This window comes from Schistocerca serialis, chromosome 7, assembly GCF_023864345.2.
Source record: "Schistocerca serialis cubense isolate TAMUIC-IGC-003099 chromosome 7, iqSchSeri2.2, whole genome shotgun sequence".
Lineage (NCBI taxonomy): Eukaryota > Metazoa > Arthropoda > Insecta > Orthoptera > Acrididae > Schistocerca > Schistocerca serialis.
The window spans coordinates 538,917,942-538,932,342 of NC_064644.1; the positions used below are offsets into that span (position 1 = coordinate 538,917,942).

General features: G+C 40.8%; 1 protein-coding gene across 1 annotated transcript in view; it reads left to right on the top strand.

Annotated features, from left to right (window-relative positions):
- The window catches only part of LOC126413224 (odorant receptor Or2-like), a 36,937-nt gene extending 24,348 nt beyond the window's left edge, over nt 1-12,589 (top strand). The window contains exons 4-5 of the mRNA XM_050083121.1: nt 9,020-9,175; nt 12,505-12,589. Coding sequence (XP_049939078.1) covers nt 9,020-9,175; nt 12,505-12,558 — 210 coding nt within the window. The 3' untranslated portion in view covers nt 12,559-12,589. The remainder of the gene's footprint in view (nt 1-9,019; nt 9,176-12,504) is intronic.
- The last annotated feature ends 1,812 nt before the right edge of the window (nt 12,590-14,401 follow it).

Consider the following 14,401-nt stretch of genomic DNA (forward strand, 5'->3'; position numbering starts at 1 on the left):
ACTAAGATACCATTTTACGTAATGTACCTGCTTGTGACAGATGCACCACATCTGTGTCAGAACATAGGTTAATGTAGACTTTTTAATGCAGTTTTACATATACCAACTGAAATACGTATATAAAATATATATGCGATTTTAAACATTTATTGGAAAATGTTTCAGTTATGTATGCCGACAGAATGTGAATGGATAGTCAATAGCATAGTAAGGGATTAACTTTTATGTACTTGACCTTCTTCTTGTATATTAATTGACAACACGGCTACCGCATTGATTGGACGGAACCACAGCACTTATTTTACGGTGTAGCATCACTTTATTTTACGGTAAGTTGATTTTAATGCAACCTCCGTAACTTCTCGGTTAATCTTTCAGCTTACATTCTAATGTTAATTGGAAAGGCATTTTCCAGTCTTCTGTAGAAGCGGAAGCACTGTAAACGAGCACCATTGGAAAGCCAACTCTGGGTTGCTATAGTGAACTGGGGAACCGATTATCGCCATTTGGGTGTTCCAATAGTGCTGGCCGGAGAGCAACATTAGGGCAGCAAGTGTGACCTATGAATTCTGCTTGATGAACAAGTACATGCATTGTTGTCTCACATTGCCACAACATATCTCCCTCATCACTCCAAGTGTTCCGTACCAAATGTGACGAGATCTACAATTCTAGCAATGACTTATTCATTGACGAAATGTAGCAGTAAAGTAAAAATCCACACATCCATTTTCAGAGCGTCTTTTCGTATTTGCTGTTTCAAAGTCACGTGTTTCGCTTAATCTACTTGCCATACCGGCAGGATCACTTCAACATCTGAATTAAATGTGACAAAAGTCAAGAAGTCAACATTTTTATCTTAAAACTATTTGTTGGTAAATTCCATGCATTAGTTTCGAAGGCAATCATGTTTCGATTTTTTTTATTTCCAGGCTAAGAAATAACCTGAATTTTTTAAAAATTTGTTGTAGGAGTTTCTTTTCTCAGGGCCCTTTCAGGTACTGCTGAAAGATTCTCTGGCCAATGTTCTGAATGTTGGCGTTCTGGAGAATAGGATTGGTGTAACAGCACTAGTCTACATGGTCAAAGAACTCTATACCCATAAAATTAGCTACAACAGATTTCAAGTGACAAATTGAAGTTCTCCGTTACATTGTAAGATGCAACCGGAAGTAGCGCCTGTAACATATCATCCGTTGGAAAGTCGACATCGGTTGAAATGACGCATATTGTGTTGTGGAAGTCACGGTATGTAACCTGTTGTGGACGTCACGGAATGAAACGTTCAGTTAAAGTAACTGCAAATCTATTCCTCATAAACCATGGACCTTTATGGTGTGGCTTGCGTGCTTCGGCGATAGAGATCGATTTATCGTAGGTGCAACCATAATCTGTTGAGAGGCCAGACAGACGTCTGGTTCCTGAAGAGGGGCAAGAGCCTTTTGACTAGTTGCAGTGAAACAAAGACTATTGATTTGGTCTTGTAACCTCAACCAAACATGCTTTGCTGTGCTGCCATACATTCACCGACCACTGTTTTTGGTGTGCAACTTTGCCGCAGCGTATACGGATTTTCACTTGCCAAAGAATGCACGTTATGCAGACTGACATTTCCATGGTTTGTGATAGTAGCCTAGTCAGTAAAAAAAATCAAATTAATAAATGTGTCATCCTTCTGAATTTGAAGTTGATCCTATCGGCAGAATTGCATGTGACGCATACAATCAATATTAGTTAATTCTTGGTGGAGACAACACTACTCTGCTCATGCCAGATTCCCTTGCGATTTGACCACAGTGGCAAGAGTACCAATTTCAGTTTCCTCGTTAGTAGCTTTCATTTGCCGGATATGTTTCCGATGCGTTAAAGATCGAGTTGTTCTCAATTTATCATACACATATTTATATATACTACGTGTAGGGTGAGTACGTTGAGGATATCTTTCAGCGTATAAGTCTCTAGATCTCACTGAATGTTGTTGGCATTCTCCGCAAATGAGAAGGGATACATCATTCACATTCGCTTGATTCAACGATACTAGTCTCACTAGTCTTACCGTTCCTATTAGTGTTGTATTGCGAAAGCGTCAGTAGTGTTTACATGTCAATGGCACGTTAGATAGATACGCCGTATCGGCGAATATTTACTGTTTGCACGATATACGTGAGAGAATTGTCAGAGCATGTGCTTCGATAAGTGCCGCAGTGATAAGGAATACCACTCAATCCATGACAAGAAGATTGCAGCACTGTATTGATACCAATAGTCATCACTTCAAACACCTTCTGTAGATGGACGTTCATGTCATCTTTTTGCCCGTTTGCCTTCAAAGAACTTACTGTTACACATCATTGGATTCGTCTCGATAGCCGCTATCAGAAAATAAGTACCAAACTATAGCATCCCATTAAAAACAAACGAAGTTGACCTTCATATCTCTGACGCGACCCCACCTAATAACAAAAAGCCAACATCATAATATGGCCTCTGTTGTTCTATGCAACATTTATCTCACAAACTTTTCAGCTAGTATTATACTTTCGGAGTTATTCTAGGTGGCAGTAGTTAGTGACTCACCGTGTATAGGATGTCATGGGTGTAAATGCAGATATTGTGACCTTTGGTACCTTAATACGCACCCACTTCAGTGGTTTTTCTCTGCTTCTAACAGTCTTCCCGCAAACACGTCACATAGTTTACTACATGGTGTTCTCTGCACACCACTAAGTGCTCTACGGTCGCAGGTTCGAATCCTGCCTCTGGCATGGTTGTGTGTGATGTCCTTAGGTTAGTTAGGTTTAAGTAGTTCTAAGTTCTAGGGGACTGATGACCACAGATGTTAAGTCCCATAGTGCTCAGAGCCATTTGAACCATTTTAAGTGCTCTATGCCTGACAGTATAGACTCCCCGTTTTGCGTCCATGAGTCCACATTTCAACGCTTGACCTGCTGCTCAGGGTGAAGTCAGCAGTAATGGCTTGCTCTTGGTGTTTAGTACTCTTTCCTCAGCAACAATAAAGATATCTTCACTTATATCCCTAAATCTCTTTGTGAATATCTCGGTGGGCCATGCTTCAGAGTCTGGACATTCTTTCTGGCTGAAATCGAAGCACGGAAGTCTTATCTCGGTCGAGAAAGCACTCTGTTATCTGTAAGAAATCACGACCTAACAGTCCCCCTGTTGACAATCCTAGTATGACAATGAAATCATTGGCCACGTAACATGATGAATGCCTAATGTAATTCTCGCTGTTTTTAGGAGCATTGAATAACACACGGCTACTATGACAGCTGACGTGAAGTAATGCGGTGTGCCTGAGCTTAATCAGAATATCGGGGACCTAAAAACGGAAGTAGAACTCGTAGATAGGGAAGTAGTAATGAGAAAATGGTTGCAATTCGTAGAAGATACTGGTTGGGAAGCACGAGGGAAAGTAACAGAACTATAGGAGGTCATGCGGCAGGCTGTAAGGTGTCAGCTAGGGGTAAACTTGTCGGCGGTATTTAGAGGGTCTAAGGAAAGTCCAGAAGGAATTTACGCTGGAGTTGGGGTTGGTTTTAGAACCCGAGCAAAAGAGTTACCTTTTTAGCCACAGTAGTAGTGAGAACTGATGGTGCGAAACTTTACATTTTCGTTTCTATGCCAGTAGCAGGGAAACAAGCACGTTACGAGTGCTACATAGTTCGTGGATATCCTGTCCAGTGGGTGATAGTGAATAGATTTGTAAAAATAAAACGCAGCGACTATTATTAATTGCAAAAGACAAGGGAATATATGTGGAAATGGAGGAGTCAAAGTTTCAAAAATGGTATTAACAGAGGGGCAGGATTCCTCTGCAGTCAAATTGTCAATGGGGAAAGAGGAGGTAAGAGAATGCTATAAGAGATGGTAGGGCCGAAATTGTACTTTCAGTAGGACGAGGCACATTGGTAATACTCTACTTTTGACAAATGGTAGTAGTGCCTAGTTGTTTCGATCAGGGGAGGCTTATGTCAGCAAAGAGGCTAGAATTGAAAGGGAGTGGTTTGTTATTAAATGGAACAGCGTGCGAGATAATAGGGTATACTTTCCATCTGCCCATCGTGATTTCAAGGATAACTCACCTGAATATTTCGCAGCCTCATTTGTATTGGCTAGAGGAGCCCATGGAAGTGCTACCTGCCACAGATCTAACCAGTTTCTGTCAAACTCTTGGGCCGGAATGAATGCAGTGTAGAAAAACTTTTCTGAACCAGAAGAAGGGACGAGTCAACCTGGGAAGCTTATTGCAGTATGTAATTTTATATTTGGAAAATCAGCACCGGAAAGAGACAACATAGCACAGACTCAGTCAACATCTGATCTGCCCGATGTACGATCCTTTCTTAACTGCAGTAATTTATGAACAGGGAAGAACCGCTGATACAATTTAAAATCTAACAAACAAACATTACTACCTGAATACACCAACATGCACACTGTTTTATTATTCCGACCCGCACACACAAATGGTAAGAAAACTCATGACACTTTTGCAACATTATTCCAACCTACCAATAGCCGATGGAAATCTTTTGTCTGAGCTGTCGTCCTCTGCCGTCAGCTCCGTCTGGGGGACCTGAAATCTCATACTGGATGACTGACACGATTCCCGTTCCCACCCCTGAGGTTGAACTTCTATGTTCAATGATTCGGCTTTATTTTGCCCAACTACACGCTTCTCATCACAAAACCTAATATTCTCGATTAGGAATGCTATTTTATCGAGATCCTCTAAACTCTCTTCTTTAGTAACACAAATGAGGTGAGAGCAATTTTCTGGTCGCATTCCTTACAAGATGTGGCTAACCACTCCGTCCACTCTAGACGCACAGCCATAACTATTCTCCTAACATTATTATTGTAGTGCACATGGGTCTTATACGTACCTTATACTCAGTGGCAATGCCTGATAGTCAAATCATTCCTCAATCTACTCGAAAACTCTGCAAGACGTTTTTGCAGAATTCACCGAAAAAATTATATATGACAAGATCTCACTAATTACCATTGTTAACCTTCCTTTGGCTGAAGGACAGACAAGTTGAGTGACTGTACGGTCATCAACATGCAAGGCCCTACCTTAATCTTCCAACCACACAGACAATCACAACACCTGCAATATTTGTTCATTAGTATCTGTGGCCAGTCACGCAGTCTTAGACAAACAGGAAACAGATGTCTTGGCAATTCTCCAAACTTTTTTCCATCTTTCACCATCACCTACCCCGAAGTGTTTCAAGGGTATCTCTTGACCGACTATTTCAAAAAGCAAACCAATACCTGGTCTAAAGTTACTTCCCCAACGAAGAAGGTTTCCTTGCATTTGTAATTGAATATTCTTCTCACTCAAGTCTTCAATATCTGGATTCAGTTAGGACTCCATATTCACCTTATACATATCCTGAGTTCTATTAACAAAATCAGACTGAATTCTAAAAATCTGAGTACGATTTGTGATCCTAACTTGTAACAGTTCTATATTCGCAAGCACACTGAAGATCCAGCAGTCACACGCGGAGGTAAAAGCTGTTATCACGAGAAGGTGATGCACTATACCGGGTAAACATCGGCCCAGATCAGCCACGCTGCCCTGCATTGGCATGATTCGAATTGCTGACTCATACCGCAATTCTACTCAATACTCGTCTCTGATCCAGGACCTCATCTATTAAAAGTCTCGAAAATACATACAGAGCAGTATCCACAAATATATAAAATCCTGTGACTTTTCAGGCTTACCCGGCAGTTATGTTGCAAATACATTTCTCGGGTTTGCGCAGGATCGTATTGTGTAAATCGCACAATGTTTCATCGATGCAGCTGCTCTATATCTTCAGGTGGTGGTGCTAGTTACAGCTAACACTGCTGCAAGACGCGGCTAATTATAATCGCGCGGCGGAGTCGAAATTTATCCGCCCCAGAGCGAGCGCGGGAATTCGCTAGTAGTTGGAGGAAAGTGGCGATCCTGTTCGAGTGCCCCCTGCTAGGAGGCGCAGAAAGGCCTTCCGTGCGTTCGCTATGGACGATGACTGTGCTCCCTGACGCTCCTGCGGTTGAAAGATGAATTCAATCACAGAAGTGCGTTGCGTTGCGTCATGAATCGGAAGTTCTTGTTACATACAGTCCTCCGCACCTATACACTCCATCAGAACCCGAACACTCGCACACTCAGAAATCAGGCCCACTTCTTGGATGGTAGAGAGCTAGGTGTCACAGTGGTAACCTGATTAACTCTGATAAAACCCGTAACACTTTATATAACCGCATTAAAATATTCAATAAATCCTGGTTGTGGAAACAGCTTTAATCCCTTGATTTGCAGTACAAAATGTATAGAGTAGACGACAGGAAGTAATTTCGATCAAAATTAATTTAATTAGAAACAACTCCATATGAAAGGAATAATTAAACTTCATTTAGAAACCTTAAAGTGTTTAAATCCTGCTTCAGCCAATGAAACTTGTAATATTCAATGTGAAGTATGAATCTTACAACAATAACTTTCAAAGTTCAAAGCATATTTATAGAAAACAAATACAACGTTTACAATTGTAATTTCCTGAACCTATGACCACGCAAACTCTGCTGTACAAAGTAAAGCCCCCAGCTGTTACTAAGTTGCCAGGAACCACCTCCGTTTAATAGAACATACGCTACGGCCTCCACATAACTGCTTCTAGTTTCAAGGCTTCCGCAAAACAATACATAAGCCACCAGTAACGAAATACATACATTTAAGCACAAAAACTGAACAAAAATGTACGATAAAAATATCAGTCCAAGCGTCAACAGCCGAACTCATTTAAAAAATAATGACACAACTGTCACAGCTAAATGTGCTACCGAACTTTAAAGTATTTTGTTTGACATAGTTTTGTAACGCATCGGGAAATTTACAGGCGATGAACAATGAAGTACCGATTAATTGTACTATAACATAATTTCAACGTCAGTCACCCATCACTCGGGTAGGAATTACACAGCCATAGTTGGTAAAAGGCAACAGTTCCTTTCGCGCAGTGCAACGGGAAGTATGTTTATTCTAAACACTGGTTAGATTGTGCAACGCTCTAAGTAACCTCTTAGTAAACTATAATACGACCGATTGGAAACCAGGATGAGATGCACTGATAGGCTACCTAGAACGAAATGGTTAACTTCTTAAAGAAACTTAGTAAAGGCGGATGCTTACACACACGTAGTCTAATATAGAAGTAACCACATTATGAAGGAATGCAATTCTGAATAAACAGCCAAAGTGTCGTGCCGTTCTCATCCTGCAAAGGCTCACAACTATACAGGTAAATTCGTCCACTATGCCGCTGGCTAGTGCTCCCTCTCGAAGAATTCGGGCCTCGTGACGGGAGACTGAGCCCTGTTGTTTACTGCGAGCTACCAGCTGCTCTCCACGCTACAATGGAATGTCGTGCACTAGACCAAACCAAGAAATGCAGTCGAGCGTTCTTACCAAGGACACGGCGCCCACGTTGCTTGCACGCCCGAGGCACTACCACCTGCTACCGCTCTCACAGCACTGTCCATAGAGACAACAAGCCGAGCACGAGCACCTTTGTATCCACACATTATCCGCCTGCCCATGGTGCCAATCACCAAAGATCCTACGTATCGGCAGAGAGCAAAGATCGTAAGCGTGATGGATAACCCGCTCACCATGGCTTTTACGGATGTCTATAGCTAGTTTTAAACAACTGGTACCGAGATACAATGGCAATCTTATACATTAGTCTCTGCCGACTTATTTCGTCAACTGCACTCATATTTTGGAACCATATCGAAAATATACACATATGAACCTATCGGTTACAATAGTAACAAGTCCAACTAACAGCAAATTTACATAGTATGACACATAATAAAAATTATATTTTCGCTGTGCGACATATCGCGTAAATTTGCTGATAGTTGGACGTGTTACTCTCGTAACCGATTGATTCATATGACACAACTGTTAATATCGAATCGAAATCTGTTATTTAAAAAATTAATGCACTCAAGACGAAAAATAAAACAATTTTATTTGATGATAAGCATGTAATATATTTATGGTATCGACTGCATGAACGTCCTACATTTAGTAGGTTGTAAAATCTTTTCATTACTTTTTTGGGCTGTAAACGAAAGTTTAGAAAGCGATGGAAATTTGTTGAAAGTAACTAAGTCCACTCTTTTCAGACACTGGATGAATAGTGTGTGGCTAATTTGCAGTCCATTGTACGAAGAGCTGATTTCTCAAGCTCTTCAATCTCATGACGTCATATCTTATAATGTGTCGTACATCGACAGAATTTAGAACGTAGAATCAGACTGGATTTTTGTTCTTAATTTATTGTGACTAGAGTCAGTAGTAAAGAAACGATAAATGCTCGATGCTGAAGTTCTATTACGTGAAAAGCAAAAACGTTGTAGACAACAAACTTACTTCCAATCGTTATTTTGTGAAGGATCTCAGCGAGAAGCAGCTACGTGTTCTCACTTAGAAATACTGACTGAGTATACTTTGGGCAAGTCTCACGTTACGCGTTTCACAGTGTCAAGATGTATACATATAGTCCCTGAATTTAATACTTGGTTTATAGTGTTAAATGCTTAATGTACGATTGTGTATCTCAATGTATAGATTATGAAAAGATTTCAAATTTTTTAAATTGAGTCAGTGGTTGTATCAAATACTGAAAATCAAATTTCTGTTGCCGCTGGAAGCTATCAAGTAGGCAACCTTCAACTGCTGCCTGCTTCAGCCGTTTAGTAATATACTGCAGATGAGTCGTGGTGAGAATACAGGCTTTGTCTATTCCTTCTGGCGTTTTATCTCAGTAGTGTGGCACACTGTGTATTCGCTTGTTATGAAACAGTAAGCATGAAGTTACAGAGAGCGCTGCTATGGTCTGTTGCCGACGTACTTTTGTTTGTGAGCAAGTGAGAGTGTCTGCACTATACCGCGGCGGGGCGCTTTCATCAGCAGACTTTCTGTTTGCAGAATTCCCGGCTGGTGAATTCTGTGTACACGTGCGGCTGGCCGGGAGCGCCGCAGAAGCTGCAGAAGGCTCTCATAATTATTCTACTGCGAGCCCAGAGGCCCCTCGGAGTCACGGCTGGCAAGTTCTATCGCGTTTCCCGAGAGACGTTTGTGAGCGTGAGTACCATTACGTTGTTGTCATAAAAATAATGTTTCAAGGAATTCAGGAATTCTTGTCAAATTTCTATGATGGAATCCTCTGGGATTATCAGCCGGTCGTGGCGTCACTTTCTTGCAACGTTTCAACGAATTTCTCATTCGTCATCTTCAATAAAAGAGGCAGATACATCTGCGGGCGATGTGGCAGAGCGGTTCTAGGCGCTTCAGTCTGGAACCCGCGACCGCTACGGTCGCAAGTTCGAATCCTTCCCCAGGCATGTATGTGTGTGATCTCCTTAGGTTAGTTAGGTCCCACAGTGCTCAGAGCCATTTGAGCAGGTACATCTCCGTGTTTGAGCAGAAAGAGGTGCTGTTTTGCGCTAACTGTCTCTGAGATTCTGTCATCACAGACGCGGTGGATGGTTCAAACGGCTCTAAGCACTATGGGACTTAACATCTGAGGCCATCAGTCCCCTACGCTTAGAACTACTTAAACGTAACTAACCTAAGGACAACACACACACCCATGCACGAGGCAGAATTTGAACCTGCGACCGTAGTGGTCGCGTGGTTCCGGACTGAAGCGCCTAGAACCGCTCGGCCACAGTGGCCGGCAGATGCGGTGGAAATACGAATACATAATTCTGTTGTCAAGCGGGAGAGCGGTTTCCTGCTGAGCTCCGCTTGATATGTAACGTTAGCAAAAATACGTCGGGAACCCTTAGAAGTGGAAGCGGCGGAGGAATTGGGCGGAATAGACGGGCAGCAGCACGACTTGACGCTCGAGTCCCTCAGCCCCAAAGCGGGGACCGACGTGTTTTCTAGAGCCATGTGACGGGCCTATCCGGGATCTCCTGCTTACTAGCCAGACCTTTCTTTTTTACGCCGCATGGTAGTTCAGCGTGTTCGGTCAGAGAGCTGGCTGTTGTCTCTAATACAAAAGTGAGTGAAGGGATCAATAAAGAACTTCCACGGGTGTCATGCGACGTCCACTACGACCAAATACAACGAACAATAGCGAACAAAATACTAAAAAAGGAAGAGAAAGACCCTATGCCACCGAAGACAAAGGAATTAGCGTGGTTGCTCGGACTTTACCCAAGTACGCCCCCCCCCCCCCCCCACCCCAGCGAAGATGCATTCTCAACTTACTCCACACACTACAAAAGTATTGCTCCATCCCCATTTTGGTTCAAATGGCTCTGAGCGCTATTGGCCTTCACTTCTGAGATCATCAGTCGCCTAGAACTTAGAACTACTTAAACCTAGCTAACCTAAGGACATCACACACATCCATGCCAGAGATAAGATTCGAATCTGTGACCGTAGCGGTCACACGGTGCCAGACTGCAGCGCCTAGAACCGCTCGGCCACCCCGGCCCCCGCCCATTAACCTCAATGCTTGTGGCAAGGCCTATTCCTGCATGAGTTCTAGCGTATGTGTGCATCTGCACAGAAATTATACTAGGCTTCTGATAGACGTAGTTATATGTGTGTGGTATCCGTTCATTCGGACCTGTCCGACACAACAGGCACCACACACATCAAATAACTGTGTTAACCAAGGTTCGCGATTCTAGTTCTTTTATGTCAAGTACCAGCTAAACAGAACGCCTAGTGTTAATAACGGAAACACTGTAAAAGTAACATCTTGGGTTGTCGGGTGTTCTGCCGGATATCAGCGTCGTACTTGCACGATATTTCGGTCACGTAGCTCCTGGCCTTCATCAGGTGCGACCTGAGACTACTCCTCGAGTGGACCTGATCCAGTATTTATGCCTATGGTCTTCCCCCTCCACCAACGGCTGCAGGCGCTTCCTCTGTGGTCCGCGCCCATTCCCTGCGACCTGCTGGAGCGTTGCTGCTCCGTTTTCCGTCCGCAGCTGATTGCGAATGAAACTTGGACCCCTGCACCAAAAGAGAATTGTCAGCATTATTTACAAATTCACTTGTTGCACACTGACATAACTTAATTGTTCAATAAGATATAACGAAATAAGAATCACATAGCACAAACTATTCACACAACTTACAGATTAAGTTTTAATTGTTGACTTGTATTGCATTTTGCAAGGTACAATGGAACATCAAATTAACTGCATCTACACCTAAACTGTCTAAATATCTTAGCCATACGTGCACAGCCTACTTACTGGCACTGCTGAAATAACTTGCAAGTTACTTGACTATTGTTTGATTATTGTATAACATTTTGGAAGATACAGTTAACCATAAAATTAATTATCTCCATATCTTAATTATCACTATCACATGTTAAAAATACACACTGACTGCTGATTTAACTTACAGATGAATCGATGAGCTTAGTTCGTCACTGTACTGTGCAACAAAGAAAACAAAAATTCTGTATATTTATATAGCAATACACGTAAATGGGTTAAACGTCATTACAAAACACTAATTGCATTGCTGCTGATCTAAAATACAGATGAAAGAGCACTTATTGATGAGAACAGGTCGATCTTCATACAAAAGGAAACACTTTAGTTTCCACTAACAACTTTTTTTTTTTTGCCAAAAACTCGTCTTATTTCAACTAAAACCGATAGTAAAGTTATCCTAACATTATAGTGACCTTCATGCTGAGGTAAAAAATTCATCTTGTCATCTTGTCATCTACTACTGATAAAGCTTGATTATGCAACTATACAGTGGAGACTACATGCACTTCACCAGCTTATTTCACAATCTTATAGCAAAATTATAATGAATTGTCCATTACATCATTATGTTGGAGAGAAATTGCAGTAGAAACTGCCATATACATCTACTTGTAACAGTAGAACAGTAACACATTGCCCCATATATTGTCATGTGAAAACAATGTTGTTTTCATATATGAATATGTAAATGAAATGTATTCAAAATCCATCTGACAATAACTCTATGCCAGCAGTTACTAAAGAAAGAGTCTGAAGTATGCTGTTTCAATGAATGTTTTTATAGTTTACTAATAGTATAATCGTAAAGGGAAGCTAATTGTTGGTACAACATACATAAATTTAGTCATCAAATTATTACACGACAATGTTCAAAAGGAAATTTTAACAAGACAGTATTATACAGGAAGAAAGGAAGTTATATACTGTAGGTTTTAGCACACTGTCAAAAAAAAACCTTAATGTATATTTTACAACAGTAGGAACTACCATCAAGTGCCGTAACCAAAATTTGGGTGTTTTAGTATAGAATATGATATATTCAATAATTCTCAATTAATTGACTTCAGTAACCGAATATTTCAGTCACTAACAAGGTTAATGTAGTAAACTGCGATACCTTCTTTACTGTGTAGATGCCACTGAATTTGAATCCTTATATTTCAGCTGATGAAGGCATCCTACTCCTATTACGCACTGCTCAACCAGATGAATGACTGAAGTGTGTGATGCTGAAAGTATACACATGCTACACATTTATTTGCTTAGATGCCTGACATGCTCAGTTTCAAAGTAATGTGTTTATTTAAATATCATTAAGCAAGACATAAATAACCATAAGAAGTTTCAATGTAAACAGCTTTAGTTAGGCACATCAAAAGATGTTTTGTAGACATTGTTATTATGATGTAACTCACACTAATTGCTGACATATCTGAAAAACGATGTGTAGGAATTACAGTGAATTTTGTGTGTAACAGTGCACAAATAAAACTGTGAAAAACTGCAATAATATTCATGTAACTTATTTTAAATATTGTCGTGTAGTCTGCTGTCACTTTGCTTCACAGTGAACTCTGCAATTTTGGTGGTATGAAATTGGAAAATTGTAGCTCATATTATTGTGTGACTCTTAATAACGCCATGCATACTCTTTGGTTTACCATTTATGCCTGAAGTAAATTCAGTTTTCAAATACAATACTGAAATTTCACAAAGCTGGGAAAAACTTAGCAAAACAGGTGAGAGAAATTTGTATAGAATTGGATTACCGTGAATGTTATTATTTTACCAAATGTTCAGAATCCAGAATTGGGAATTTGACATGATAATCTCTACATGCAAGCAAAATTTGATCATTATGTCTATGTAAATGTAAAGCAAGTATATTTGTGTCCACTAATACTGAACTGTACTAAAAATACATCACAATCTTCTAGAAAACCCTCTGCCATGCAAGGAGCAGGTTCTATTAGAAGGTAAGTGTTGTACACAATCCCAGTTATGTAATGGTATTCTTGAATTATGTCACTCTAACTGCTAATCACTAACTATTTCTTACGTGGTGTGAGGATGTATTGAGTGTTATTCTCAAACTATTCAAAATACAGCAGTTGACGAAAAGACAAATTCAGCAAATAACTCCAACATAGCTTTCGAAGGGTACCTAGAGTAATATTACAAACCTTGATACTGAGGTTCAGTTCTGTAAACTATGCTAGGTATAAATTTTAGCTCTATCCCAAGCAGAAGAGGAGAAAATAGAGAAAGTGTATGTCACAACAGAAACGAAAATTGGCTACATAGATGGAGGTAAACATTCAATGACCTTGGGTAACTGAAACACTATAGCAGAGAAGGAAAATCCTAGACTGCAGCCTTGGTAGTCGGAATGAGGTGGATAAAGATTCATTGTGCTCTGAAATAATTTCAGTTAATAATAGCAAATAATCCGTTCAAGAATTTCGAGAGAGGTGCATATACTTAGAAAAGACCAGGATAGTGGAAACATACTGTCTAAATAGATCATGGCGAGAGAGAAACGCAGAAATCCGTTATCGGATAGTACGGTGAACACGCAACTAGAAATTGGCTAGGGACACAGTTAGAAGTATAATAGAGTCGTTATACCAAGATATCCATCCAATGCTCAGATATACGCTACCACTTCTTGGTCTGCTTATTACGTGCTAAGTATATCTGAACTTTTCTTTTGGCTTTTGTTTGTAGTCGATTCAGATCAAAATAATCTCACACTAAAAGACTCTTTGTGCATTATTACTTCTTGTAATGAATCATAATCCCGGTACATCATTTTCAGCTGACCTTGATATTACCCTACATTCACTGGACCTGAAATTGTTGTCTTCTTTTACCGAGCGAGGTGGCGCAGAGGTTAGCACACTGGACTTGTATTCGGGAGGACGACGGTTCAATCCCGGGTCCGGCCATCCTGATTTAGGTTTTCCGTGATTTCCCTAAATCGCTTCAGGCAAATGCCGGGATGGTTCCTTAGAAAGGGCACGGCTGATTTCCTTCCCCATCCCTCCCTAATCCGAGCTTG